This window comes from Amblyomma mixtum, chromosome 2 (genome assembly GCF_055824585.1).
Source record: "Amblyomma mixtum isolate Tamu chromosome 2, ASM5582458v1, whole genome shotgun sequence".
Lineage (NCBI taxonomy): Eukaryota > Metazoa > Arthropoda > Arachnida > Ixodida > Ixodidae > Amblyomma > Amblyomma mixtum.
The window spans coordinates 172,574,885-172,601,528 of NC_143013.1; the positions used below are offsets into that span (position 1 = coordinate 172,574,885).

General features: G+C 47.2%; 1 protein-coding gene across 1 annotated transcript in view; it reads right to left on the reverse strand.

Moving 5' to 3' along the window:
• Positions 1-22,316, reverse strand: part of LOC149361634 (transmembrane protein 132E-like) — a 55,263-nt gene extending 32,947 nt beyond the window's left edge. The window contains exons 1-6 of the mRNA XM_089572756.1: positions 22,047-22,316; positions 11,365-11,723; positions 9,466-9,644; positions 5,758-6,027; positions 3,602-3,748; positions 1,477-1,702 (exon numbers count right to left, since the gene is read on the reverse strand). Of these exons, the coding sequence (XP_089428882.1) occupies positions 1,477-1,702; positions 3,602-3,748; positions 5,758-6,027; positions 9,466-9,644; positions 11,365-11,723; positions 22,047-22,086 (1,221 nt within the window). The 5' untranslated portion in view covers positions 22,087-22,316. The remainder of the gene's footprint in view (positions 1-1,476; positions 1,703-3,601; positions 3,749-5,757; positions 6,028-9,465; positions 9,645-11,364; positions 11,724-22,046) is intronic.
• Positions 22,317-26,644: the final 4,328 nt, after the last annotated feature.

Consider the following 26,644-nt stretch of genomic DNA (forward strand, 5'->3'; position numbering starts at 1 on the left):
AGCTGGGCTGCACGCGAGGGCGCCATTTTATCGTGCCCACTATCTCCTTAGCCTCCCACTGCTGGCTTCATGATAGCATCATTGCGTGCTCACTGCTTTGAGCTGCGCAAGCCCCATCATGCCATACCGCGGAGAACTACATAACGTGGGGCAGGGCGGGAGGGGTATACGTGTTATATTTGGAGTCAACTTTTAACGTGAGAGCGTTAACAAGATCGTGAGGTGGACAAGCCTGCATCCACGCTGTCGCCGTATCGCTCTTCGTGCTGGTCTTGAGCAGCTGCTCATGACTGCTTACGTCAACGCGCAGAACCAGCAACGCCTTCTCGCGTGAGGCGGCCAATGGCAGCTGCTCCCCCCAGCACTCCCCCACCCCTTTCCCGCACGCAGCTGCTGATAAGCGAAGGCTGCGTGACAACACTATTGCGTTTTACTCTTATAGGCAAAGTTTAAGTATCCTCAAAGTTTTTTTTGTTTTTTTTTTTTGCCAGCGTGGGATGCGAGATGGGAACAGGCCTATGCATAGGGGGCAATATACAGTATACCAGGCGTATCGCGGAAGACTTTCAAAAGTTTTTGAAAATAGCTGTTTGGGATGAAAATATGGCTTTTGCGGCATGGTATTACCAGTGATGGTGGACACTGGAAAGCCAGGGAATTGTCTTAAGTAGTAAGCTGGTTAACTAATTTCTGGTAACTAACTTTCTAACTATCACTGATAGGCAACCGGTTGCAATTAGAGATTTGTAGCCGGTCGTTAATCAGATTTTAGAATTTAGAAAATGCGATTATTCTAGCTGCTGTGGCTGTTTGCCTGCATCATGCGAACGTGAATGCCCTTTCGAAAGCATGCAGGCAAAGCAACCCCTCCAGTGCACTTAACTAGTTGAAAAAGCCAAATTTTGTCGAGCCAGAGCGCCAAGGATAATCGCATTTTCGAAATTCTAAAAACTGATATGGCTATTACTAATGGCTTTCTACAAATCTCTAATTGCAACTAATGTGTTGTGTTGTGTTTAATGGCACATAGGCAGCTAAGGCCATCATGCACCAAGCACACTAATTGCAACTAAGTACTTAACTTTACCAGTTATAAAATTAATTATGAAATATTAGTTAACCAGCTTACTACTTGAGATGATTCACTGGTTTTCTGGAGTCTGCCAGCACAGGTAATACTATGCCAAAAAAGCCATATTCTTACCCCAAAAAGCCTATTTTTGAAAATTTTCTAAAGTGCTCGCTGAAACACCAGATATATTACGTGTTACGGCCTTTATAGCGGTTTTTAGGATGTGGTCAGAAAGTTCTTGCATAATTTGCGCCCCCATTTTTTAAAGGCATAATTTAAAGAAAAAAACGTGAACAAATTATGCGAGTAAATGCGGTACTTTTAATGACGAGATAAACGGCACATTTTTTTAAAGGCCTTTCACCACTGGTTCCTGACTGTGGCACTCTTGAAGCCGCACGTACCTTGGCGACCAGCAGCACGGCCTGGACATCATCCTTGTGGATGTCCAGCCGAGAGGTGAGCTTGACGCTGTCATCCACGTCACTGGCACCCGTCGTGCTGGTCACGGTGGCCGCGACATCTGGGCTGGGGGTGTCCAGGTAGCGCAGATGCCACGTGATCTGGCCACCGTCCTCGTGCGCCAGGCCTTCTTCCACCTCAAAGAGCCAGTTGAGCACTTCTTCCCCACTGCAAAGAGGAGCAGTGCACCACAGGACGGCCCCACTGAGACAATCTGACGATATCAACAGTCAATTTTTTTCAGATATACCGAGAGCAAATTGAAGTGGTTTTGGTTCATTTGGTTTATTGGGGTTTAACGTCCCAAAGCAACTCAGGCTATGAGGGACGCCGTAGTGAAGGGCTCCGGAAATTTCGACCTCCTGGGGTTCTTTAACGTGCACTGACATCGCACAGTACACGGGCCTCTAGAATTTTGCCTTCATCGAGATTCGGCCGCCGCGGCCGGGATCAAACCCGCGTCTTTCGGGTGAGCAGCTGAGCGCCGTAACCACTGAGCCACCACGGCGGGGCCAAATTGAAGTGGGCCGATATCGATTGGCTACCACGTTCTAATGGCAAATGGACTACTTGCACTGAAAATGCAACTCTTATCAGACAGAAAAGGCAATGAAATGAGATACAGGTACCATCGCCACCAGCTGTTTTCACAAGCACACTGCAATGATTTAAACGCTTACTTTTACCCATGAAACTCACGAGTCTAGGCCACTCCCGCATTCATACCCAAATGGTGCTCACAAAGTTTGTAATCTCGACATGAGCATACACAAGTTTGAATTGAGTGGTGGAACAAAGTATTGTTGATTTCAAATCCAAATTTGTTACAAACATTAAATACGTCTTTTACCGCCAAACAAACTTCAATTCAGCCACAAGAAGCCACATAACTGAATTCTGATAGGGACAAAACTATATACGCCGATTACACATTCGTTGCGATGCAGATGATCGCACTAGCTGATTTCATTTGCAACTGATACTTCTGAGATTTTGCTTTCGCATAAATCGCAAATTTGATCTATGCATCCATCTTGGGTGGCTTCTGCATCACAGGCCTGAACTTGAGGGTCCTGGCGTCATTCGCTAGTGGCGTCTACTTGGTGAGGCTGAACTTGAGGATCTTCCCCTCATTTACACGTAGCTCGGAGCTCAGCTCACATGCCCGCACCTCGGCGTTCAGGGTTCGCACAAGCCTTACGTTTGGCCTCGGTGTATTGCTCTTGCCGCAAACGCCTATGTGAATGTGACAGCCCTTACTCTGCCTGCACATCTTCCCACTTGCAAACCCTGGCTGTTCGTTCATGTGCCACAATTTATGTCTGAACTTCTGCACAACACTGTTCCTTGATGTCATTAGGTTCACCCACACAAGACAACTCTGGGATTTGCTGCTCACGTAAGTGCTCTCTGCATGGCGCCCTCTATGTCACGGGTGACTCACTGCTCTTTGGTGCATGTGGGCAACTCACCATCAGGATACATGGCACGCCACCTGCTTCGCGCTCAGCGCAGTCCTTCCTGAGCTCTGTCTGGCAAATGTGCAGATGCTTGATGACGACAGCACCGACTACCACGCACAGACCGGGAACGTTCGCCTCAAGAGTTAGCACTCTAAAATTGGATCAAGCTGTCCTCACTGTCTGCTGCTGCTTTGGTTTGTGGAAAAAAATGAAGAATCCCTAATTCTGCCCTTTTTAACAGCGTTAGCTCGCACTCATCACATTTTGAGATTTTGTGGGGTCTGCTATCACCCTGAGATCACAGTGCCATCTGTGGCAGCAACTACTCATCATTTTTCGAGATTTCGTGGGGTCTGCTACCAGCCTGAGATCACAGCGCCATCTGTGGCACCAATTAGAAAACAGCACATCTCACACTGAGACTTTTAGCGCCATCTACAATAGTATTGTAGAAACAACCACCTGCGGCACGCCAATGATGACATCATGGTCCAATATGGTGGATAGAGGTGGAACTATGTGAGTATGATATCAGGGGACGAAATGGCAGAAGAGTTTCAGCTAACACTAGATACTTCGTCTTCCAGACGAAGTGGTTCCCAACCTTTCAGGAAGAGCGGTATCTTCGTTGAGACGAGTGACTGTCACTGTGGCTGAAGTCTGCTTGGAGTTGGTGTCCACTGCCACATTCCAGGACTGCTTAGCCGTGGGTTGCACCTGCAGGATCCTCAGTCCGGGCTTGACCTTGGCTCTGGTGGGCAAGGAAGGCAGGCACAGAGAAAAATCACAACCAGCCACCACCAGAAAGCCTGCGACAGCATGTCTGATTATTGTTTTCAAGGCGAAGGTTTGATGCAGGAAGAGCGACAGTTTAGCCTACAACTCAGAACTGTAGAATGCTGTGTTAACTGGCATTTTATGCGTAGCATATTGCAATCACTCAGTTCAGCCCTTGGGCGTGGCCGGGCAGCCACCAAACCACGTGACGTGACGTCACGTGGTTTGGTGACGTCACCAAACCATGTGAAAAAAAAAAAAAAAAAAGGACGGCTGAGCATGGCGGCGGTTGCCACCGCCCCGTTTCAAAGGGGGCGCTCCTATCCATCCATCCATACGTCACAGAGGAAAAGCTGCCGAGAAAATCGAGTGCCGCCAAGCAATACCTCGCGCAAAAAGACTGCGCAATATGCAACGCATTCTTGGCTTAACCAAGCTAAGCCTGGGCATCATTTTTTATTAGCTGAAGGAACAGACCGACAAAAGAAAATAGGTGCTCGAAAACTCTGCAGTCTCCAACTGATTTTTTGAAACAGTGAAATTTTGAAGCAGGTTGATTTTTCATGTTTCTTTTGTTGTTTTTTTTTTTTTTCAGTGAGAATAATAAGCCATGTTTCACAGTCCCATCTGCAGAGGCTGCCGTTGCCAGTCAGAAGGCCTGTTTACGGATGTGCTGCATGTTCTCAAGTGCACGCTTTTTCTGTTTCTGTACACCATTCCACAGCGCTTCTGAAGAATGTGATCTTGCATTCCTGTGATAACCGTAAATGGCTCGGTCCTAGCCAAGAAAAAATTTAAGCACACTGCCATCCTATTTCGCCGCTAAGTTAATGCTTTTCTGTTGCAGCCTGTTCAGTCCATAAGTCAAGCCCACATGCCAAAACTACACAGCAACAGCAACTGCTCAAGTATACCGCACCAAAACAAAAAAAAAAAAATGGGGGTTCTTATATATTGTTAAAGAAGAAAATGCGACAGCACTTGCTTTGCCTGCTATGGTGTCTACAATGAGTGTCTTACGTTTTTCTTGCGATTTTCCAGCCAAGACCAGTTGAAACTGGTTCGAGCCTTATACGGTATTCACGAGTCATCACCTTCTAGAAAGTTCCAGTACCTTCCATTGGATTATCATATATGAGATTATACTAATCCCACCCAAATAATCCACCTAAACCCAGCCACTAATCCACACTAATCCACATTAATCCATTTTCTGGGGTGTGTGGACACCCTTCCAAAATTTTGGGAGTCCTCATATTTTCATATCTGTTGGCGCCCTGATTGGTCCACTGGTGGTTGTGGGATGCTGATGATGTCCTGACCCTAGCACTCGAGTTAATAGATTGTGTAGAGTCCTGCTACTGCTCCCGCTACTGGTAAGCTCCCGTAAGGCAGTGGCGACTGCTTTGAATTTGGCAATGGTGGGCATTTTTCTCACAATCCGATGGGCAGGTTATGATGACATCACAAGGTCACGTGACTTCTCTCGACCAATCAGAGAATTTCGCGACAGAGAAAGTGAATTTTTTTTTTTTTGAGACTATAACCTAAATGCTATCGCATAACTATATAAGGCGACAGAGATACCAGCCTTGTAGTCATCATGAAAGCCCAGATTGTACGGTAGTAGATCTATAACGTGCCAGCAGTGTGTGAGTATTGTGAGCGCAAAGTGCTACAAGCAGTTATAAATCACCTAAGACAAAGACATGACAGTGCACAACAAAGTCCTTTCTTGCGAACTATACAGTGCATTCTTCTATGGTGTGTTGGCACAAAACCCTTGCAGTGCTGTGCCCTCACACAATGTAAAACCAACTAGCTCAAATGCAGCCTCTGCGTGCGAGTAGGGCTAGGTGCCTTCAAAACTATCATGCTAAACCACAGAGCGGAGCTGTCGCTCGCGTGCAGTCTAGCAGTCTGTGTGTGGTCCAGCAAGTTTGCAGTGCGCTGGCAAAGGGGACGGACCCATTCATCACCCACCTGATGGTGAAGGAGTGGAGTGGGTAGGCAGGGTTGGGCCGCACCAGCAGCGGCACGTAGACCTTGGATCGTGGGTACACGGGGCCCTGGGGCACCAGAAGGCAGACCACACCATCGCCCCCGCTCAGCTCCTCGTAGCTGCCATGCGCCACCGACAGTGGAAGCCGGCCGAGTGAGAGCCCCGCGCCTCCGGACGGCACTGACGGCGCCGACAGTCGCAGTGACTGGCCCTGGCACTCCTGGGAGACGCTGCTCCGCACCAGCGCATAGCTGCGTGGAATGCAAAGGGATGTCAACAGCATGAGCTTTGTGCGTCTGACTTTACGCTGTTACATCGAGAATAAGCTAGTCCTTCAGTGCATGTCGAGGAAGTCCGATGCGCTTGGCTGGACGAATGACAAAATTCCGCTAAACCACTCACCACCCTACTAAACCGCATAAAATGCATTAGTGCAAGCAACAATTCTTACAGCAAATGCAATAAGAGTAGCTCACAAATCCACCCCGTCCTGTTGCAAGCTCAATGTGCCAGCCACACCACATATAAGTGAAAAACCATTGATGAAAAGCTCATGAAAGAAAACAGGGAGAGGGCGCCACCCACCAGCCACTTCAACCTTCCAGAACCGTCATCTGACCAGAAGCTTATTCAGCAACGAAACAAAAGCAACAGAACAAAATGGCAATTGCAAAGTTGAATACAAAGATGCAAAGGAACGATGCTCAATGCCAAAGCAAAATGTAGAACCAATACTGATAATGCAGATTTGCCGCACCGCATTGTATGACCGCATGTGCATTTTCTGAACTTTTTCTCCGTAAAATGAGCGCACTCCCAAATTCCCAGACAATTTTTGGCGAAAAAAAAGAGCATTCATTACGCGAGCAAATGAGGTACTCTCTAAAAATGGCATGTGCATTAGTGCGACCTCTGTGCCTTCAGTGAATTAGAAAACAATGTTTCTTTCCCAAATGAAACGTTTATTGACGATATATTTTCTTGGATTAACATCTGTCTTTATTTGTCATTCTTGCATCCTTTGTTGTTTTTGTTGCGCTATCTGGCTATTTAGGCAGCCAGTTTGCACAATAAAGGTGCGGTTATAACTCAGTGCCTGTGTGTTTGTCTCTTCTTCCGTCTGTTGTCTGGTCAGAGATGTTTTAATTATGAATAAACACCAATTGACTCAAGCTTCCACACTTGACACATAGGCTCATTTGGATAACATTCTTAGTAGCCGGCAAGCTAACATCAGATTTTCCGCTTCTGACATATCTATGCAGGCAGTGATGTTGACCATGCTTACCCTAGTAAAAATCGGGTACAGGAATTATTGCTGCGAAAAAAAAACAAAACTCAAATTTCAATCTCAGAATAGTAGAACCCACTGTTACGTTTTTCATGAGACCATGAAAAAAATGGCGCCAGCTGGGAAATGTAGTAGCCAGCAAAGTTTGCATACACAGGCTGTCCTAAGTGCCCTGCAAAGGCCTGCCTGGAAGCAGTTGGAGGAAAGGGTGCAGCAGCAAAGAGGGAGGGAGCAAGTGGAACAGGCAAAGTAGGGGCACATTTGCATGCTTTGCGGTTTTCGCGGGGTTGCCTCATGCCTATATCCTAGAAACTGCGTTTTTATGCTGCAGGTGACAAAGAAAACGTGGATGACAAGACATGTTTCAGCGGCAACCTGAGTAACCACTTCTTGTACAGTGCTGCCCGCGCACTCTGCCATGGCACAGCTTCTTTTTCGTGCCTTTGGTAGTTTGCACTCGCTTCGCAGCAGTGATAGAACTACACCAGGGGCTGCAACAAGATTCACACCGCCCTTAAGTGTGCACAGCGTCGGCGTGGGTTTAACATGCCAGAAACAGCTGAACACAGTGGAGGCCAAACGCTGATGGAGTTGAGTTCTGCTAATGCCAGTCTATTGGTTTCGTTCCATGCGAGCTTAACACAGACTTTCAATATTGTGACGGACTAGAAGACGACGAAGCGGGCAGTGGCATGGGCAGGAGCGCTCGTGCTAGGCTCGCAGACATTAAATCATATCATGGTCATCGGTCATGCAGTCCTTTCTTCATCGCTTGCCGTCACGTAACATTTGGTGTAAGGTGCTGGGTAACTTCTTCATCCCTGTCCCGGAGCTTAGGAGCCTGGTGTACACCGAGGTCTTCTGTGGAGAGCTCACGGCTTCACGCCTCCCGGCACTTCCCCAGCCTGCCAGGTATGCCCCGACGCCGCCGCTCTTCACCGCCCCGCCCCAAGCCCCGACCAGAAGACACGACGACACAACGACCACACAACGACCGCCGCAACTGCCCTGTGACCCCACTCACCGCCCACCTGAGAACCTAGAAGACCCAACGACCTACGACCCCACTGAACCGAGACCGCCGCCACTGACCAGAGAACCCATTGACCACCGACACTCACACGAGAAACAAGTACCCCAGCCCCTGCCGTTGGGTGTGTCCACGGGCCTCGACGTTGACTTCCAGAAACCGGTGGCTCCTCAGTCTTCGTGGACCTGGCTTCACCCACTCATCATCTCTTTCATCGTGACGGCAAGCCCTACATCTTCTCTTCTCTGTTCATATGTTCTGCCACGCCCATTGTCACGTCCTGCTTGTCATCGTCTGTGGCATTCTTCTAGTTCGCGCGATCAGGACGATCGCTTCGTGGCCCCGAGTCATGTGACGGACTAGAAGACGACGAAGCGGGCAGTGGCATGGGCAGGAGCGCTCGTGCTAGGCTCGCAGACATTAAATCATATCATCGCCATCGGTCATGCAGTCCTTTCTTCATCGCTTGCCGTCACGTAACAATATGCTGGCAGGAGCCAAGCACTATCGCGAAGTGACATTCGTGATGTAGCATGCAGGAATACTGTCACAGTTGCAATGTTACAGCTGAGGCCGTATTGCATATGTTTCTGTGCGAGGTTGGAGAAGACTTGCTCACGAAAACGCAGCAGCCGAGAAAACACAGCATCTGCGGGAACATTAACAGTGATGTTCGACTGTACTTCCCACCAAACATGAGCTTTTAAGCAGATTTTTGAGGGCAACAACTGAAATTTCCTAAACCTGTGGGATACACAGGTATCCTTCACCGTCCCCGCGCCGAGTCACGAGACGGGTGCGCGCGCCGCCGGGCATGTGGAGAGGAGGCACCCGGCCACTCTCCTCGTTCCCAACTCGGGAACTACATACTAGCCCGACTACATACTAGCCCCGTAGGGAAGGGGTATGTCGTACCTTGAGTGCAACCGATTGCTCCAAGGGGGGCAATGTCAGAGGGGTTAAAAGTTGGAGCTCACGGCGGGAACTCACTGTCTTGCCGCTGAGCTCCTGCGGAACTGCCCCCGACGGTCGCCTTCTTGCCCGCGACCTCCCAGACGACCCAACGCCAGTTGACGACGACTTGGTGAGCTATTGAAACTATTTTCATTGGATAGAACATTCTTCCACAGTGTGCTTTGCCTTGTGTTAGGTTAATAAACTGTTTCCTAGCGTGCTCTGCCGTTGCCTATTTCGTCCGAACCTGCCGTGGCTGCGACTCTCTGCCACGGGTTGGGGACACGAGTCGCATACAAGTAAATGCATGCGTATAGCCGGCGCGGAAGCTCGCCTTCCCGGCTGGCTGGACGCGGAGTGACCCCTGAAACCCTCAAGTGATGCCTGGTGGGGTGTGTGAGGACAACTGCTCACCGGAGGGAGATGGTGGGTCGATGCGCCTTGTGCGCTGTGGCCCAGAGCGGAGGCCACCACGCCGCCGGCAGGGTCAACTCGGCCAGGCAGGCACCATCCCGGTTGGGCTGGCACACGCTCACCAGCTGCTCAGGACCCAGCTGGGCGTACAGTGCCACGCACACCGATGGGCCACCCACCTGCGCCGCACACAGAGTCACCACAGCTGACCACCGCATGCCCAGACCAAGGGGCCTCAAATTCACGCCGAGTACACAAAGTTCAGTAACCGTTGAGTGAGCAGCTGCATTCAACAAGTACTACACTGGCTTGGTGGTTACAAAGAACAACAGTCTCCCCCAATGGTACGCACACCACTTTGTTTGCAATCAAGGGCAGTATGACAAAAAAACACCTGCGTTTCTTGATCCCATCCTGTTCCTACCCTCCACAGCACTGATTGCCCCCTCCTGGCAGAAGTGAGCCATGGGTTTTCTTCAGCCGGTGATTAAAGGGCAACTGTCCAGGGGTCTGGACATTTTTGAAAACAAGACACTGCATAGATGAGGAATTGAAGGTAACCTCTGCAAAATAATAGAGCCATGCGTGTCCCGAAAAGCTGTAAAAATTGAAGTCAAAGTCCGTTCGTTCTCAAACGTCATTCGCAAACGTCCTCATCCTCGGCAGCCTTCGGGTTGACGTCAAACTGAAAACTTTCACTAAAGGCACTCCATTGGTGCATCGTTCTGACTGACAAGCGAGGGGTGGGCGTAGCCGGTTCGTCGCGTGGTCTGCTCGTTGCACGCACGCTTTACGCAACACCTTCCGTTTTCACACACACCTACAAGCCCACATGGAGGAAAAAAAAAAACTGAGGAGGGAGCGTCTGGCGACAGCCTTGAAGCCTAGTCATAAAAAGTAAAAATATAGTAAAACTGAGTCTTAGTGAGTCTTTTCAAAAAATATTTGCAGTCTCGCGACGATGCCTCACTACCAGAGAGATAGAAAATATTTTTGACCAGGAGGGGGGCAGTTGCCCTTTAAGAGCAATCACCGGGCAATGAAGAGAGTCACGATGCAACAAAATGTGGAACAGGTATAATATAATCGCCCAATCATCAGATCCGCTTTGATCTGTGATGCTCTCTACAGTGATCAAGACGTGGCCCCTCACAGCCAAGAAGCTCCAGGGTGTTAGCAGCAAACAAGCACTGTCGAAAGTGACACTGCATGGCTACATAGCTACTTCAGTCAGAAGCACAGTGTGTTCTGACATATATGTCCAGATCTGAAGTGAAATTCCGCTACCGACCAATATTTCTCTTTCTATATTTCAACTCCTCTTGGGCTGGCAGATGGCGGGTGTAAGCAGACTTGCCAAACTCTTGAGTCTCTAGAATAAGTGTTTGCGGAAACACACAGCTACATACAACATGTCAGGAACCAACTCAAGATCAGTTTTATTTCATAGAAACTTCTATATGCAGGAGCTTAGTAAGATGATGAAAATCTATGCAAGGCTTGTGTGGTTCTATGGGGTTTAATGTCCCAAAGCAACTCAAGCTATGAGGGACGTTGTAGTGAAGGTATCCGGAAATTTCGACACCTGGGGTTCTTTAACGTGCACTGACATCGCATAGAGGGTCTCTGGAAATTTCGACACCTGGGGTTCTTTAACGTGCACTGACATTGTACAGTACATGGGCCTCTAGAATTTCACCTCCATCGAAATTCGACTGCTGTGGCCGGGATCGAGCCTGCGCCTTTTGAGTCAGCAGCTGAGCGCCATAACCACTGAGCCACCACGGCGGCTGGCTTCAAATCTATGTATGTCACATGGTAACCCCACAACCAAAATAATTTGGCAAGCAAGTGGCCTTTGGGGCAAGATGTGTGCCACGCCCATCCCTGTGCACCCACCTCGGAGCCTGTGTGGAAGAGGATGCGCAGCGTAGGCTGATCCCTGCGTGGCGCGGGTGTCACGAGATGGGCCGTCACATCACCCATGGGCTCCGGCACGTCCGATGCGGTGGTGCTCTGGTTCCCCGCCGCCGTTGCCGTCAGGGGGCTGGCGGCGTACACTGTTTGGCGCACCGAAAAGGGCCCAAACTGGGCCACCACCGTGATGCGGCTGGAGAAGGTGAGCGCAAAGCGCCGCGACGGCTCGGCCCCTGGGACCTCCGCACCGCTCGGCTCATCAGGGGAGCTCAGGAAGAATGCCCCAGTCGCGTCCCCAGGGTCGAGCACCACATCGATGCTCACCGCCCACAGGCGTTGCACTGTGCCATGAAGGAAGGTGAGCGAGAAAGGGGTTTGGTGGGCGACACACTGCCAACCATGCAAGCTCAGAATGAAGGCAGAAGCGGAAAAAAAAAGAAACACATTTAGGCGACTCAGTGTGGAAATCCTCAAGTTGATGGAGCTCTTGTCGCTGACCACGTATGGTCAGCCGCCAACATCTACTGAATGTCTCAAATGGCAGACTCCGTGGATGTTTAGTTGATACAGTGCTTTAAAGGGCAACTGCAGAGGTTTCAGAAATCGACGAGTTCAAAGGGGTCGAATGCGTGAAACTTGCAGGTAAAGCATGTGAAGTCTTTTTGCGTTAACGTTTGAAATGGTGATGTAATTGCCAATTAAAATTGCGACGGCCTTCAAGCTTTTGCGTAGTGCACAGCATCAAGTGGGGGCATATGATGATGTCATCGTAGGTATCAGTACGTTTCCATGCGCATAAACCCTTGCATTGAAGGAAGAAAACCAATGCCACCAAAGCCAAAGCTTGCCGAGCATCGTTTGACAGCATCCAACGAGGCACGGCAGGCTATGGCTAACGGCAGCGATAGTTTGGTACCTTACCTTCTGTGATGTCACACTGAACTTCCCCGCACTGCTCTGTTTCTTTGAGGATGAGGAGAAGCACAAAATTCAGTCGTTGATTTCGGCACTATTTAAATGCTAGTGCAAAAACACTTGGTGTGCTTTACCTACAGCCTGTATAGATTTGGATCCTTGAATATCGAGGAATTCTCAAAAAGTGGTGCGGTTGAAAATTGGTGCACTAGAATGTGTCCATAATGTAGAAAGGATGAGATGCTCCCGGACATTTAAGATATGCTCGGTGGAGGATTGAGAAAGTGTTCCTGAAGTGTCCATGATGCACCATGCATGCGACATTTGTAGTACGTGAATTAGCATTGACTTGTCAGCATGCACAGAGTACTTACACTGTCAAGAATTCAAGTCAAGAATTACACTGTACACAGCAAAGGAGAATATGCATCCTTCCACACCCACCTAACCTAAACAGATAACCTTTGCTCATTCTTACACGCCAGTCAAGAACAGCACCCCATATGTAGTGGTGGGAAACTCTATCAGCCAAGTTGGGTATGAATTATGTGGCTATTTACTCATTTGTGTCCCGTACAATACAAACAGTTTCAACTGCGGTGTTCTGTTTATGCTGAAGTTACTAAATGGACAACAAAAATAAAATCAAGTAGCAGCTTGTTTTGCATGTAACTATCACTTCCTCTTTGAGCAGCTAAATTAATACAATGTGACTTGTTATCAATTCTTGCATGGATGTATGAGGCGACTCATATGACGCTTATAGACAGGTTGCAGAAATCTGAAGACAGCTACCCTGCCAAGCAAGAACTCCTTCACCATGGCAGCATGGCTTATCCTGCAGGAAGAAGTTGGGTGCAGCACTGGAGACTTCTATTGCAAGGCCTTTGCTCAGCATAATGCGGCAAGCAGAGCTGTGCTTCATCTGTCGTCGTGACTGACATATGTGGCTCAGGCGTGTTTAACCCTTTCTCATTTTACACGGCTGCGCAAGAAAGACACATGGCATTCCTCCGACTACAGCAGTCCCCAGTGCTGTGACCAATTTCCGCCCCAAAATCCAGTCAGGCTGCCATGGTGAAGGAGTTTTCGCTGTGCAGGGTAGCTGACCTCAAGATTTCGCCAACCCGCCCACTGGTCTGACAAATGCCATAAAAACCAACAGATCAGTTCTGACATAGTTAACAGACTGTGACAGAGAAAAAAGAGGCTCTTCAATGACTGAAAAAAAAAAAACAGAAGAGAATTTAGCATGTCAACGAGTGACATGCTGACATGGTACTCTGCATTAGGGAGGAGTTTTATGGAGAAAGGCGCAAGCAGAAGGATGTAGAAGGTAGTTTAAAAACAAAAAAAGTGCAAAAAAAAAGAGCACATAAATGCACTGAGACGGATACAATTCAGGAGCAGCACAAAAAGATTTCAAAAGTTGTCCACAAGTTCAATGTCCAGCACAGAGGCAAACAAAAAGTTCAATGCACTGCAGTGAAGAGCAGAGCACAGAGGATAAATCAAAGGTAGCCAGTATTAATAGTTTACTGCGCTCTGAGGACAAGGATGTTACTTTCACTAAAAACGAATGTTTTGCAAGCAAGGAAAAGTCAAAAACAAAATAAAGTTGTCACCACCACAGACTAATTCAACAGGTAAACTGTGCATGCATCTACAGTTTTTTGCGTGTGGATCCCAAAGGATCCGCCATCCACTTCAAGACTGTCATCAGAAAGTCCTTTACAATACAGATGTAATGAGTTTAAATCAAATGGTGGGAAAATTTTTAAGCTCAACTTTCTCAGCACTAAATGCATTTTTTTCTGCCGGCCAAACACCAAAATAGCCAGAAAGGGCCACAGAATGCGTGTTCACTAAATATAAATATTGGATGGATTTCACCTCAGTACGACTTGAAAATGCAGCTCACTGTCAGTGACACTGGTGCAAGAGTCTGCATTTTGGACTAGTACATGCCCGCTCACCTATATATCCCCTTCAGCGGCGGTGTGTACAATTGTACACATCAAATTTGGTGCCGCGTGGCGCTCCCGCCCTTGCTTCAAACGGGATGGTACATCACGTGGACATGTAAACATGCCTCCTAAGTGGAAAACTAGCGCCATCTAGTTTTTTCGCACCAAAGCTGAAGCCCAAGCAAACATTGAAAATGGACGCCACCGCCTTTTACGGAGCAGCGCGTGAGTGCATTGCAATTCTTTTTCTTTTTTTGCTTTTAAATTATATTTAGAACAATGGTGTTTATATCAGCGTAATATATAAGGTTTGGGCTTTTCACGTGCAAAATGTTTTTGCAGCATGTGTTAACGATATCTGTGTGCCGCAGAGTGAAAGATGCGTGTGTACAATTGTACACATGGCGCCTCAAGGCCGCCTCACCTGATAACACTGTTTCTGCTTTTTATTTCGTTTCTTAGCGGTAATGGAGAACTTATGCACATCTTTTATGTATTATAGGTCTTAGAGATCACTCAGTATGTCGTCAAAAAGCATCGACTACGTCCACTCAAGCTCTTTTGGCCAGAATAGCCCATGGAAACATCTCGGATGGGGACTTTTCAGACGATTGCTTGGGATTGCTGCAATTGCTTGGGATTTTGGCCTCTAGTACGATCAGGGCCAACAGACTTATAGGCTGTGAGCTCAAGAGTGAAAAGGAGTTGAAAAAGGAGGGGCACGGGAGCTACGACTTCAGGATTGCTGAAGACGAAGACGTAGTGATTGTTCGCTGGCATGACAATGGTCCAGTCAACATGGTCTCTACATTAGTAGCAATAGGCAACATCACCAAGGCGAAGAGGTGGAGTGAAGCAGCAAAAAAGCATGTTGAGATCGACTGTCTGCAGGTAATCGCCCAGTACAATCAATTTATGGGTGGCGTGGACAAGCTCGACTTTTTGATGTCCTTGTACCCCCACCATTCAAAGACAAAGAAATGGTTAGTGAGGGTAATCGCCCACTTCATCTCCTTCTCCATCTGCAACAGTTGGCTTGAGTACATTTGCGATGCTAATGCAGAGGGACTTCTCAAAAGGGAAGTGAAGGATGTAATGGCGTTTCAGTCAGACATTGCACGGAGCTTGATTGCAAGCAACAGAACTGCGCCTAACGGGAGGGGAAGACCAAGCACGAGCACAGCAGAGCCTGCCCGAAAATCACATGTCGGCACACCTCTGCCGACAAACTCCACAAGATTTGACGGAAACAACCACTGGCCCATTCACATCAACGCCATATTTCCGCAAAGATGCCGAAACGCGGGCTGTCTGTCAAAGTCTCGAATCTTCTGCCGTAAATGCGGAGTTTCCCTCTGCTTGAGTGCCACCAAGGACTGCTACTATGAATTTCATCACAAGAAGTAGGAAACATCCAAGCAGGCAAGCTGAGATGCATTGTAAATGCACTCTTAAGTACTTGAAAAAGGTTAACAGTACCTGAAAATTGTTGTTCCTTGTGTAAGTGGACATAGACATATTTCGCGGCATAGAGGCGCCATGTGTACAATCGTACACATCAAAAAATTTTTTGTTCGCTCAATAAACGTTTTTTTTTTATATTACTCAGTTTGGATCGTTATTTAGAGGCAATCTGTGAAGGAATCGCAATTTTCTTTCGTGTTTATCTTAATTCGCGCCTGAAGGGGATATACACTGGGCATTTCAACGAAATGAGCAGCGCAGTTTCAAATGAGCCAGGGTTGTCACAATGTGGACTGATGGCCTGTCCCAAGTGGTACCTATAGCTACTTGTGAATGGAGCATTCAGACCAAGTAGATGCTGCGAGAGGGAGTCCTGACAGTGAGGAAGTCCATTTTAGGTGCAGATCAATCGAATGCACAGAGGTATAACCATATGGTGATCAGGCCCAACAATTCCTTCATTTGCAAGGATATACCTTTGCCATCAGTGATGCACCAGATTTTGTGAAAGAAGTTTTTCCATAACTCCAGCACTGGAGACGTTTGCAGGCCACTTTGTCTGCTTTGTCATTTCCCACAATGGCACAGTGCACTGGGATATAACTAGAATACTTAATATGGTGGCCTACAACACTAGTCAAGTGATATAAGCGTCCAATGCCTCTGACGACTGGCTAATGATTTGTTCTAAAAATTACAAATAAATCTTGTAGAGCTTCTTTACCGTCTGCACATATGACCCATTGTTGAGACATTGACGCAGGATATATAAGACTGCTTTTCTGATCCTGTGCAGCTCTTCTAATGTGGAGGATATTGCTCATTGAAGGCGGCAAATTTTTTGGCCTGTAGACAGCCAATATTTATTTATTTATTCAAGTACCTCACAGGTTCCACACTTGGAACATTGTGTGAGGGGAGGGGTTAGAATATTTTGCAGACAAAAGATTGCACAAAGTAAAAAAGTACAAAAGCAAACAATATTAAACACACTGGACTGCAAGCAATTATTCAAAAATACATGAAAGAAAATGTATTATACTGACACACAAAATAAACATTAAACAAATAGTGGCAGTGCATGGATTCAACTTACGCACTGTGAACGCATTTTCATGGATGCATAAAGGTGGTCAATTCGTTTTTGAATATTAATGGGTCATGCATGGTAGCAATGCACTCTGGAAGACCGTTCCAACACTTGATAGCACATGGAAAAGCAGAAGAATCAAACGTGTGTTCGGCTGAACAGATGGTGGAAGCTTAGATTATTTGGCAGGCGACGTGAAGTGTGCATTGGGAGTGTAAGTGGTCGCGTTGACGGGTGATTGCTATATATTAGTTACTGTAGCAAGCAAAAAAAGAAACCATTGGAGAAACTACACATTAGAAAGGAGAGCCTTCAGTGAAGACTTGGGTCTCTTGTCAGTACTTTTTGACTTTGTAACTCAGAGCAGCTTAAAGGGTCAGTCTACTGAATTTTATCGACCATATTTTCTTTGCGGCAACCGATAGCTCTTTACTCAAATTACCGTTTAGCCAGCTGTGGTGCCAAGAAGTGCGGTAGAACATTTTAAAATAGAATTTACTGATGTGGGAACACATCTGTATGAGATGGTAGTCTCATCTGGCAACCATCTGGATTTCCGCCGCGTGGCGACAAACATGGCGGCGCCCGTTGAAGCCGGATCTCTCGCTTCGGACTGAATTCTCGTTGTTGCTGCCTTTTTCAGTGCGTTCACTGGCCATAAATGGGGCGCCGGTCTTTCGCTTCGTCTTATCTCGCCTATAAGAAAACATATAAGAGATAAATTTTCTTTATTTTAATAATTAGAGTGACGATTCTGCCGCTCCTAGGCTTAAGTGGAGAGTCGGTTTGTTTACAGCAATGGTTCCCGTCCTGACAACCAGATGGCGCCACTATAGGCTGAGTTTATTTTTGCGTCTCTGCTAGCATACACTGAACTAAAAGTGGGAATGTGCCTGCGTTTTGCGCACGTGTAGCTATAAATATTCGTGTGATTCACAGAAAAAGCGAGCGGTACGCTTTCTACAGTTTACTAGAACAAAACGCGCGTTTCTCTGACATTGGGGCATACAAACGGTACGTAGTATATTCACTTATGCTTCTACAAAAAAAGACTACCACCTTCTTGAACAAAATGAACGTTTGGGGTCGCCACCATGCATTTTTACGCGACTTTTAACGCCGAAATAAAATACAAATTCCTGCCTAAACTGGGAGCAGTTCCCTCGTTATTGATGTTATAGGGTGCCAACTACCAGAATATGCCATTATTTATACACTCATCTCGGTGAGTAGACTGACCCTTTAAAGTATTGCAGCCTGCGGAATGCAGTTCTTTGCACTGATGCCCGGTATTAATAGCCTGATTTAATGAGCCGAGTGTCCATGGAGGGACAACGCAAAAGGCAGAAGTTGCAGCGGCCAGGCAGGAATAGGAAGAACCAATCACTGCACAGCTTGGCCAAAGTGAGAGTCGCTGGACACTGTGTCAAGGCAACAGAGGTCTCTTGGCTTGAACTCCATGCCGTGGATAAATGCACACTGCCTTCCGAGAGGTAATCCCATCAAGGGGCAGACGACTAGTTTCCATTACAGTTCCTCAGCAAGAGCACCCTTTCGGAAAGCCAATAGCAACTCGGACAAAACTGTAGCGTGTAGCTTCCAGTCTCTTGATGCTTGTAAGCTATGCTCGTTAAAACTGGCAGAGAACAATGCACAGTGCCTATGGCACAAGGATTGTGAAGGTGCGCCATCCAGTGGAAGTTGCTTCCAACCTTGATCCTGCCAACCATGTGGCTGTCAGTGTTTTCTACTGAACTGCATATCATTCCAAACAAGGAACACACCACTAAAATCTGGTGTCTCTATTCCTTTAGGAAAGACATCACACCAAGAAATAGATGATAAGTCAATAGAAAGCATCCACTAGATGCTCGCAGTGTACTGGACGAAGAAATGCATGGCAGGACTTGATCATTCTTCCTTTTCGTCGGTCAATAATATTAAGGTCTTGTTTCAACTGATTCAAGAAAGAAAGGTTCAAGAGCACTACTGCAACCAACTGAACACAAAACGGAATCAAATCATGCTTCTTGAGCTCCCTTTTCTCGCTAGCGGAGATCACAGAATCTTTACACAACTCAGTGCCAGGAGGACAACTTTCCAAACTGAACCAGGCAGGGAGGAGCTCAGCGCTGCTTGTGTAGAGGTCTCGTACACTTAACCATCGCTGTCCCTCAACTATAACGGCACAAACGCAGCAAAACATTGCGCTGTCTGTCCTTGTACTGCACTTTGCGCTGTCTGCTGGCACTTTTCCAAAGGAGCAGGCGCTGACCTCTCCACAAAGCAAAGAGAAAATTTCCTTCTGGCTCACATGAATATTATCTAGGTCACACAAAAACGAGTTAACAAGACAAAACAAGCTGAATAAACTGCACAATCAGGAAACCAGCAGCAGGTTATACTGCTGGTTCATCATCCATCATCTTGGTTAATAAATAAAGGTTAAACTGGCTACATACTAAAAGAGTCAGCATGAAATAATGTCAGCGAATGCTGACTGTGCGACCGCACAAGTCCAGTTATTCTGAGCATGTGCAACAGTGGCCCACATTACATTTTCACTATGGCATAATGACAAGCTAACTCAATGTAATTGATTACTATTGATAATATGCAGCATGCAGATTCAATTCAAAATTCCTTAGGTGCCTCGTATTAATGAGTTGCTGCTAAAAAGTCTACCTGACGTTTAATCTGAATGCTCTTACTATCCAAGTATGAATGATTGATACTTCAAAAAATGCATGGTGCACTTCAGGTACAAACGCACAATCATTCCTGACGAGCACTGCTAGCTGTGTGATCGCTACATTTTGCCACACCGGCCTTCTAAGTGTGAGAAACTGCAACACGCACAGCACAGTAAGAAAGCAACGACACAGTGAACGAAGGATAGGCATTTCAAATAGGCATCAGTGATTCTGCATGCTTCAAGAAGCTGTCTCATCATTACCATGTCTACCGCAAGCCTGTCACAAGTTATTGCCTACACTCGCCCAGCCCTCATGTAAGGGTCTTTGAGGTATTAATCAAATAAATAACAAATAAATAAATATATCTATTTGAAAGTCACTAAAGAAAAGTTAATGATGATAAAATACTCCACAACACCATTTCCCAGGCACAGGAAATGGTGACCATGGCTTCTCCGAAGTCAATAATTTGAATCACTACACTTAGGATGATATATTCACAGATCACCGAAGTTTGATATATATATATATATATATATCAAACTACTATACTGTAGCGTGCACAACTGCATGAAGCTTATACTTGTAGATGAATTCTAGACCAAGACCTAGCTAATACTGAAGCACTTCTAGTGATGTTTATATAAGTTGCAACACATCTAAGCAAAAAAAGAATAACAAGCAACACAAGGGATGCACACGCATGGGTTGGTTATATTGCAAACATGTTGATGAAGATATATGTAGCGCATTAGGTTCCACCTTGGAGTCACTGATATGCTTTCTCACAACTTTTGATGACGCAAAGCTGAGCTGTTGAAACTACACCTATACCAAGCAGCGTGAAGGACAATAGGCCTTCCAAATTCCTGAATCTGGTCACAATGTATGCAAACATAATTCTTTCCAGCTGAAAACAACGAGCAGTGACCCCAACTTAAATTTTACATAAATAATTTTGCACAAATTTTTGATAATTACATAACCTTCCATTACAAACAAAAGTGCATGATCGTATACTGCCACTTCTAGAGCGCATTCGTAATCAGGGAGATGCATTTTACAAAAACAGGAGAACTAATGCATGTTGAACTTTGAGAAATGCTGAAAAACACATTCTTACTTTCTTTTTCAAGCATATCAAGTATGGTAAGATGATTATTTTTATTGCACTCACTTCAAGTTAATGTGACGATAAATGAGCACTATAATTTTCGCTGGAGTCAGCTAAAGTGGCAATAACAAGCGAGGATACGTGTGTTGCAATTTATATAAAGAATATAACACACATACATGTGTAATGCGCCACTTAACTACTTATCCTACATATACATGGTAAAGGGGAGTTTGAGGCCACTTAACCTACATTGACCGCTGCACAGGAAGAGAGACTTGGCACGCGCGTGCCCAATTCCTCTCTTGGAGCAACACGACTAGAAGTGAACATCGATGGGGTGAATACCGCGATTTCGGGGCGGCCGACGCATGTACCGCGTCGCCTCCCGCCCACAAAGGGCGGTCGGACAGCTGCTCCAAATTGCTCGAGTCAGGGACAAGCGCCGACGCCGAGCGGGCCGCAATAAACCCATAAATCCTTCCGGCGGCGAGCGAGGCCCGCAAGTGCGCTCCGCCACTATACGCGCGCACCCTCCCCCCACACTTCCTTTAAAAATGGCCACCCTATTTTTGGGAGACCGAAGAAGGGAAAAAGCCGCACCAATCTGACAGGACCGGCAGCGACGCCGGGTTGCTGCATGTGTCACCTACCGCGCCCTACCCGAGGGACGGTGGTACGTTAGCACAACACATCCGCAGCTCTGTTTGTTAGCGCTCGCCGCCGCAACACGCGGGATTCGAGGGCCCGAGACGGAGCCGGAGCTGTCAGTCGTTTCAGAGGCGACCGACTCCCGACGTGAACAGCAAGGAATATGCAAACATCAGTAGACATAATGCTTCAGGCAGCGCCACGACAGTGCTTTAATCGTGAAAACCGACGGACTCGATCGCGCGCCGGGCTGGCCGCAGTAATGGAAGGCGCATGCAGGCGCGCGGTGAAAAGCACATGTCAAAAGCAAAACGTCGCTCAAGAACGGCAAGTCGCGATCGAAGGCGATCGTCTCGCACGCGCGTCGCGATCGACGCGTACGTGCATTTGGAAGCAGCTCGATCGAGAGATATTCGGCAAAGTATTCTTGACCGCGACGAGCTGCTCGCAGCGAAGTTAGCCCGAACGACATGCCAGTCACGTCGGCGCAGCGAGAACATTGGCACCTGCCGCGCCTTCGTCGGCTCTACCACCCCGCTTACACAAAGCGTACAAGGATCCTTGTACGCAGGCCGTTGTCGCTGTTATTCGCGACATTCGCTCGCTGTCTTCCGAGTGTTTCTGTCGAGCGAGTCTACGACGCTTCCTGTGCGCGCGAGGAACGCCCATGCAAACAACCCGTTCACTGTCTCGGAACGCGCTAAACAAAACCGCACCGTCGCGCGCGTCGGAGGGAGGGAGACATGCAACTTGCAGTTTTCACTCACCGGTACAGAATATCCACACCAAGAATTTCCACTGTTTCATGTCTAAAGGCTCCGATCACGAGCAGCTTCGCTAAAGGGCCATTGCTAGCGGTAAGAGAAATAAAAAAGAGCCCTATATCGACTGGGCGTCCGCCATCGTGCGCAGATGAGCGTCTGCATCGGCTTTCCCACAATGCACTCGAGCATCCAGCAGCATCCTTCGGCGAGCGCTGCTTCTTCGCTGCTGCCTTTCAGACCTTTCACACTCAAGCGCAGCCGCGCAGCCTGCTCCACTACGATTCCCCATACGAAATATCACCAATGAAAAGGCAAACGCGAGTGCTAGTTCTCGCAATCGCCGCTGCGCGCCAGCTCTGTATACTTCAACAAAACATTTTGGCGCTGCTAGTCAACTAAAAGAGCACAATGGTTGGTGCGCAGCGCCAAACGCTATCGACATTGCATGCGGCGGCCGAACCAAGAGCTAAGCGCGGCTGCGGCGCTGCGGCGCGTGGTTAAGAAGTGACGCGCGCAGGGCTAGCGCGGTTGTCACTTGCTCGTACGCTTCCAGGTGGTGTCCCTTTTGATCAGAGCGCGCTGCTCTGATTTCGTATCGATCAATCCGACAACGCGCGGGCGCTACCGCGATCTTCTTCCAAAGGTGAACGCTTTCTTGCGATACTGTCACCCTCAAACGGCATGACGATGAACCAAATCGCCGTGGACCAAGCAAGTCAAGTTGACGTTCAGATTCCATCATGCGCAAAAAATACTACCTGAGAGAAAAAAAATTGATCAATTGAACAAAAATTTGAATAGTGGAGCTCGCACCTCAGCCTCAGAAACAAAGCGTCGAATTGTATTTTTTTTTTTGAGATTCGGTTCTGGTTTAGGTTAAGCAGTTCAAGCCTTTGGTTCAGTTCCAGTTCGGCTCTGGAGCGACATTCTGTTCCGTCTCGAATCGGTCCAAAAGTACTTAAACGGGTTCGGGAAATGTGAACGTCGAGAAATTTTCTATTCCACTGTGTAAATGCTTTGTTTATTCTCTCTGTGACGTTGGCATGCAAGCTGAAAATGAGCTCTTGCTACGTGGCTCACTTGCGGCAAAAAGCACAAGCGATCGGCGACCAGCGCCGTATACAGCCTATTCCGCCAATAAACGCGCTCCATGGAATGCTTCTCTCAGCTAAACTTGTGATTTGTTCGAGCCCAAATTTCATACAAAAATGGAATTTGGTCGGCGGAATTGTGTTACGCTACATTTGTTTAGGGTGCTTGCCTGAACCGACAAAAAAAATTGACGCAGGCTCGTCGCAATTCTGCCGAACCCTAATTAATGCAGAGCGAAAGATGCTTTTCTACAATTATTTCTACACATTTCTTTCTGCAATTCTTTCTGCAGATGTTTGCACCTTTCTTTCTGGAATTCTTTCATCAATGGTTTACTTTTCATGTCGCTTTTATTTTTGCTGTTCTTATTTATTTTTGGTTATTCATTGTTTTTATTTCATTTTTGTTTATATATATTTGCTACTTTATTTAATTTTATTGTCGCTTTCGTTCTTTATTATGCTATATTTATTTTGCGCTCCGCTGGCTCCCAAGGTCTTTTTGCATATCGGCATGACCTTGAAGAACCGGAGCGTTCGCTCTAAAATTCGGATATTTGCATGCATCGTCTGCGGCGACGACGAAACCAAACCAGCCGTTACCTCAGATCATGTCCATGGGTGTGTATACGATATTCTAGATCACTGTAGTGTGTACAAACGGCGATGTGTTCTGCGGGAGGTTTGAAAATGCTGTTTTCACGAAAGACTTTAAACTGGAGTTTTGTCCAAACTAGGTTTTTTGTGATCATTGATAAAACAGTTGAAAAGCCGCCACGGTGGCGCAGTGGTTACGGCGCTCGGCTGCTAACCCGAAAGTTGCGGGTTCGATCCCCGCTGTGGCGGTCGAATTTCGATGGAGGCGAAATTCTAGAGGCCCGCGTGTACTCTGCGATGTCAGTGCACGTTAAAGAACCCTAGGAAGTAGAAATCTCCCGAGCCCTTCACTACGGCGTCCCTCGTAGCCGGAGTCGGTTTGGGACGTTAAACCCGCTTAGAAAGAAACAAAACAAAAGAAAGCGGTTGAAAATTAAATGCAATTTAAACGCATATCTGTAGTTTTAATTTACTACAGCATTTGAACCAGCCTGTTTCAAGAGCTGGAATAGCAACAAACACCGCACCATGAGTTAATTATATTGCAATTTTTTTCGTGCACACGTGACCTAAACCAACTGCACGTCACATCCATCGTTCGGTTCATGAAACGAAAACCAAAACAGCGCCGAGAAGAAATTCAATTATAAACTGTTTAGCCGTCATAGGCGAATATCACGGGATCAACCATGTATACAAACTTAGACGCATCATCTGAAAGAAGAAAATGGGCGATGTCAGTGCACGTTAAAGAACCCCAGGTGGTCGAAACTTCCGGAGCCCTCCACTACGGCGTCCCTCATAGCTTGAGTCGCTTTGGGACGTTAAACCCTCACAGACCAAACGAAAGAAGAAAACACTCAAGCAAGAATTTGGGGTCCGCAGTCCTTTAAGACGACCCGCCCCACAGCTCAGTGGCTATGGTGCTCGGCTGCTGGCCCGAAAGACGCGGGTTCGATCCCGGCCGCGGCGGCTGAATTTCTCTGGAGGAGAAATTCGAGGCCTGTGTACTGTGCGATGTCAGTGCACGTTAAAGAACCCCAGGTGGTCGAAATTTCTGGAGCCCTCCACTACGGCGTCTCTCATAGCCTTAGTCGCTTTGGGACGTTAAACCCCATAAACCAACCGACCCGCCCCACAGCTCACAAGCACGTGCGTCATAAAAGTTCACCGCATGACAGGATATCTTGGGGAGGATTGCATGTGCAATACAGAGGGTCATGATAATTGCTACCTTGTGGTCAACGGAAATTGTTCTGCGCTCCCGTTTTCCGCTGGTTGGCCCTTTGAAATCAGCAGGACGTCGACACCGCCAAACCCACCATCACCATCATCAGCCTGACTACGCCCACTGCAGGGCAAAGGCCTCTCCCATGTCTCTCCAATTAACCCTGTCATTTGTCAGCTGCAGCCACCGTATCCGCACAAACTTCTTAATCTCATCCGCCCACCTATCTTTCTGCCGCCCCCTGCTACGCTTGCCTTCTCTTGGAATCCACTCCGTTACCCATAGGAACCAGCGGTTATCTTGCCTTCGCATTACATGCCGTGCCCAAGCCCACTTCTTCCTCTTGATTTCAACTAGGATGTCATTAACCCGCGGTTCTCATCACCCACTCCGCCCCCTTCAAATTCAAACCACGATGAGTCAAACCCCGCTGACGAATTGTCCAGAACTGCATGCGTTGCTTCTCATACTGATCACGATAGTAATGTGTTCTGAAGTGAAGGCTTACTTCGGCGTAGCTATAGAGGCCGGTCGCAGACTTCAAAAATTTTTCTCGCCTGAAACAAAGTTGACCGGAATTACAATTTCTAGATTACAAGCAAATACGTTAGGGTGTATTATGAGCCCATCACGTGTTTTATCTCGAGGGTACTGGTCCTTAATTAGATGTGACTTACAGAAACAGGTGGAAGCAGGAAAAATTACTGCGGCTGAAATTTTAACGCGTCTTTGATGTAAAATATTTCCTAAAGCGCAGCATATTTAGCTTTTTTACTGAACCAAGAAATTGCGGAAAATTATTGCAAGACTTCATTAATTAAAATCAGATGAAAGAGTAACGAGAGTGAAATATTCTCAAATAAGATTTGTCGATGTACCTTGTTTCACATATGGTTTAAAAGATTTTCTAAGAGCACTCACGCGAACATATTTTTTTTTTTTTTTGAGAAAGATACTTTAATTAAACTCCATTCACACTGTTGCCATCCAGCGCCACTTAAAAAAAAAAATCGGTCGCGTTCGTTTTTGCGGTTTTGGACGTTTTGCGTGGAATGTCCCTTTATAGATAGTTTGCATGTGTCGGCACGGGCCATGTCCTTCCTCCATGGCACGGGCGCTATCTTTGGGCGCAGAGTCTAGCGCCCACAGCGTACGCCAGAGCAGGTGGCAATAAGCGGAATAGAAAAATGCGCAGGTTCTCGCAGAGGTTGTAGTCCCAAAGAAGCGAGAGTTAACCTTTGTGTGCCCTTTTCTGTGCCAGCTTGGGCCAGCCTATCACCGAAAACTTCTTAACCACCTAACTGCCGCCGCTTGCTACACTTCCCCTCTCATGTAATCCAGTCAACTATTCTTAACGACCAACGGTCATCTTGCCTTACATGCCGTGTCCAAGCCCATTCATTCTTGTTGATTTCGACTAGGATACAAATCCGCTTTTGTTCTCGGTCCTACTCGGCCCCCTGCCTTTCTCTTAACGTTGCGCCTTTCATTTTCCTTTCCATAGCTCGCTGCGTTGTCCTTAACTTAAGTCTGAACCTTTTTCGTTAGCCTCCACATCTCTGCCCCATAGGTGCGTACCGGCAGTGTACAGCTGCTGTATACTTTTCTCTTGAGGGATATTGGTAAAGTACCATTGATGAACTGAGAGAACCTGCCAAATGAGTTCCACTCCATTCTTATTCTAT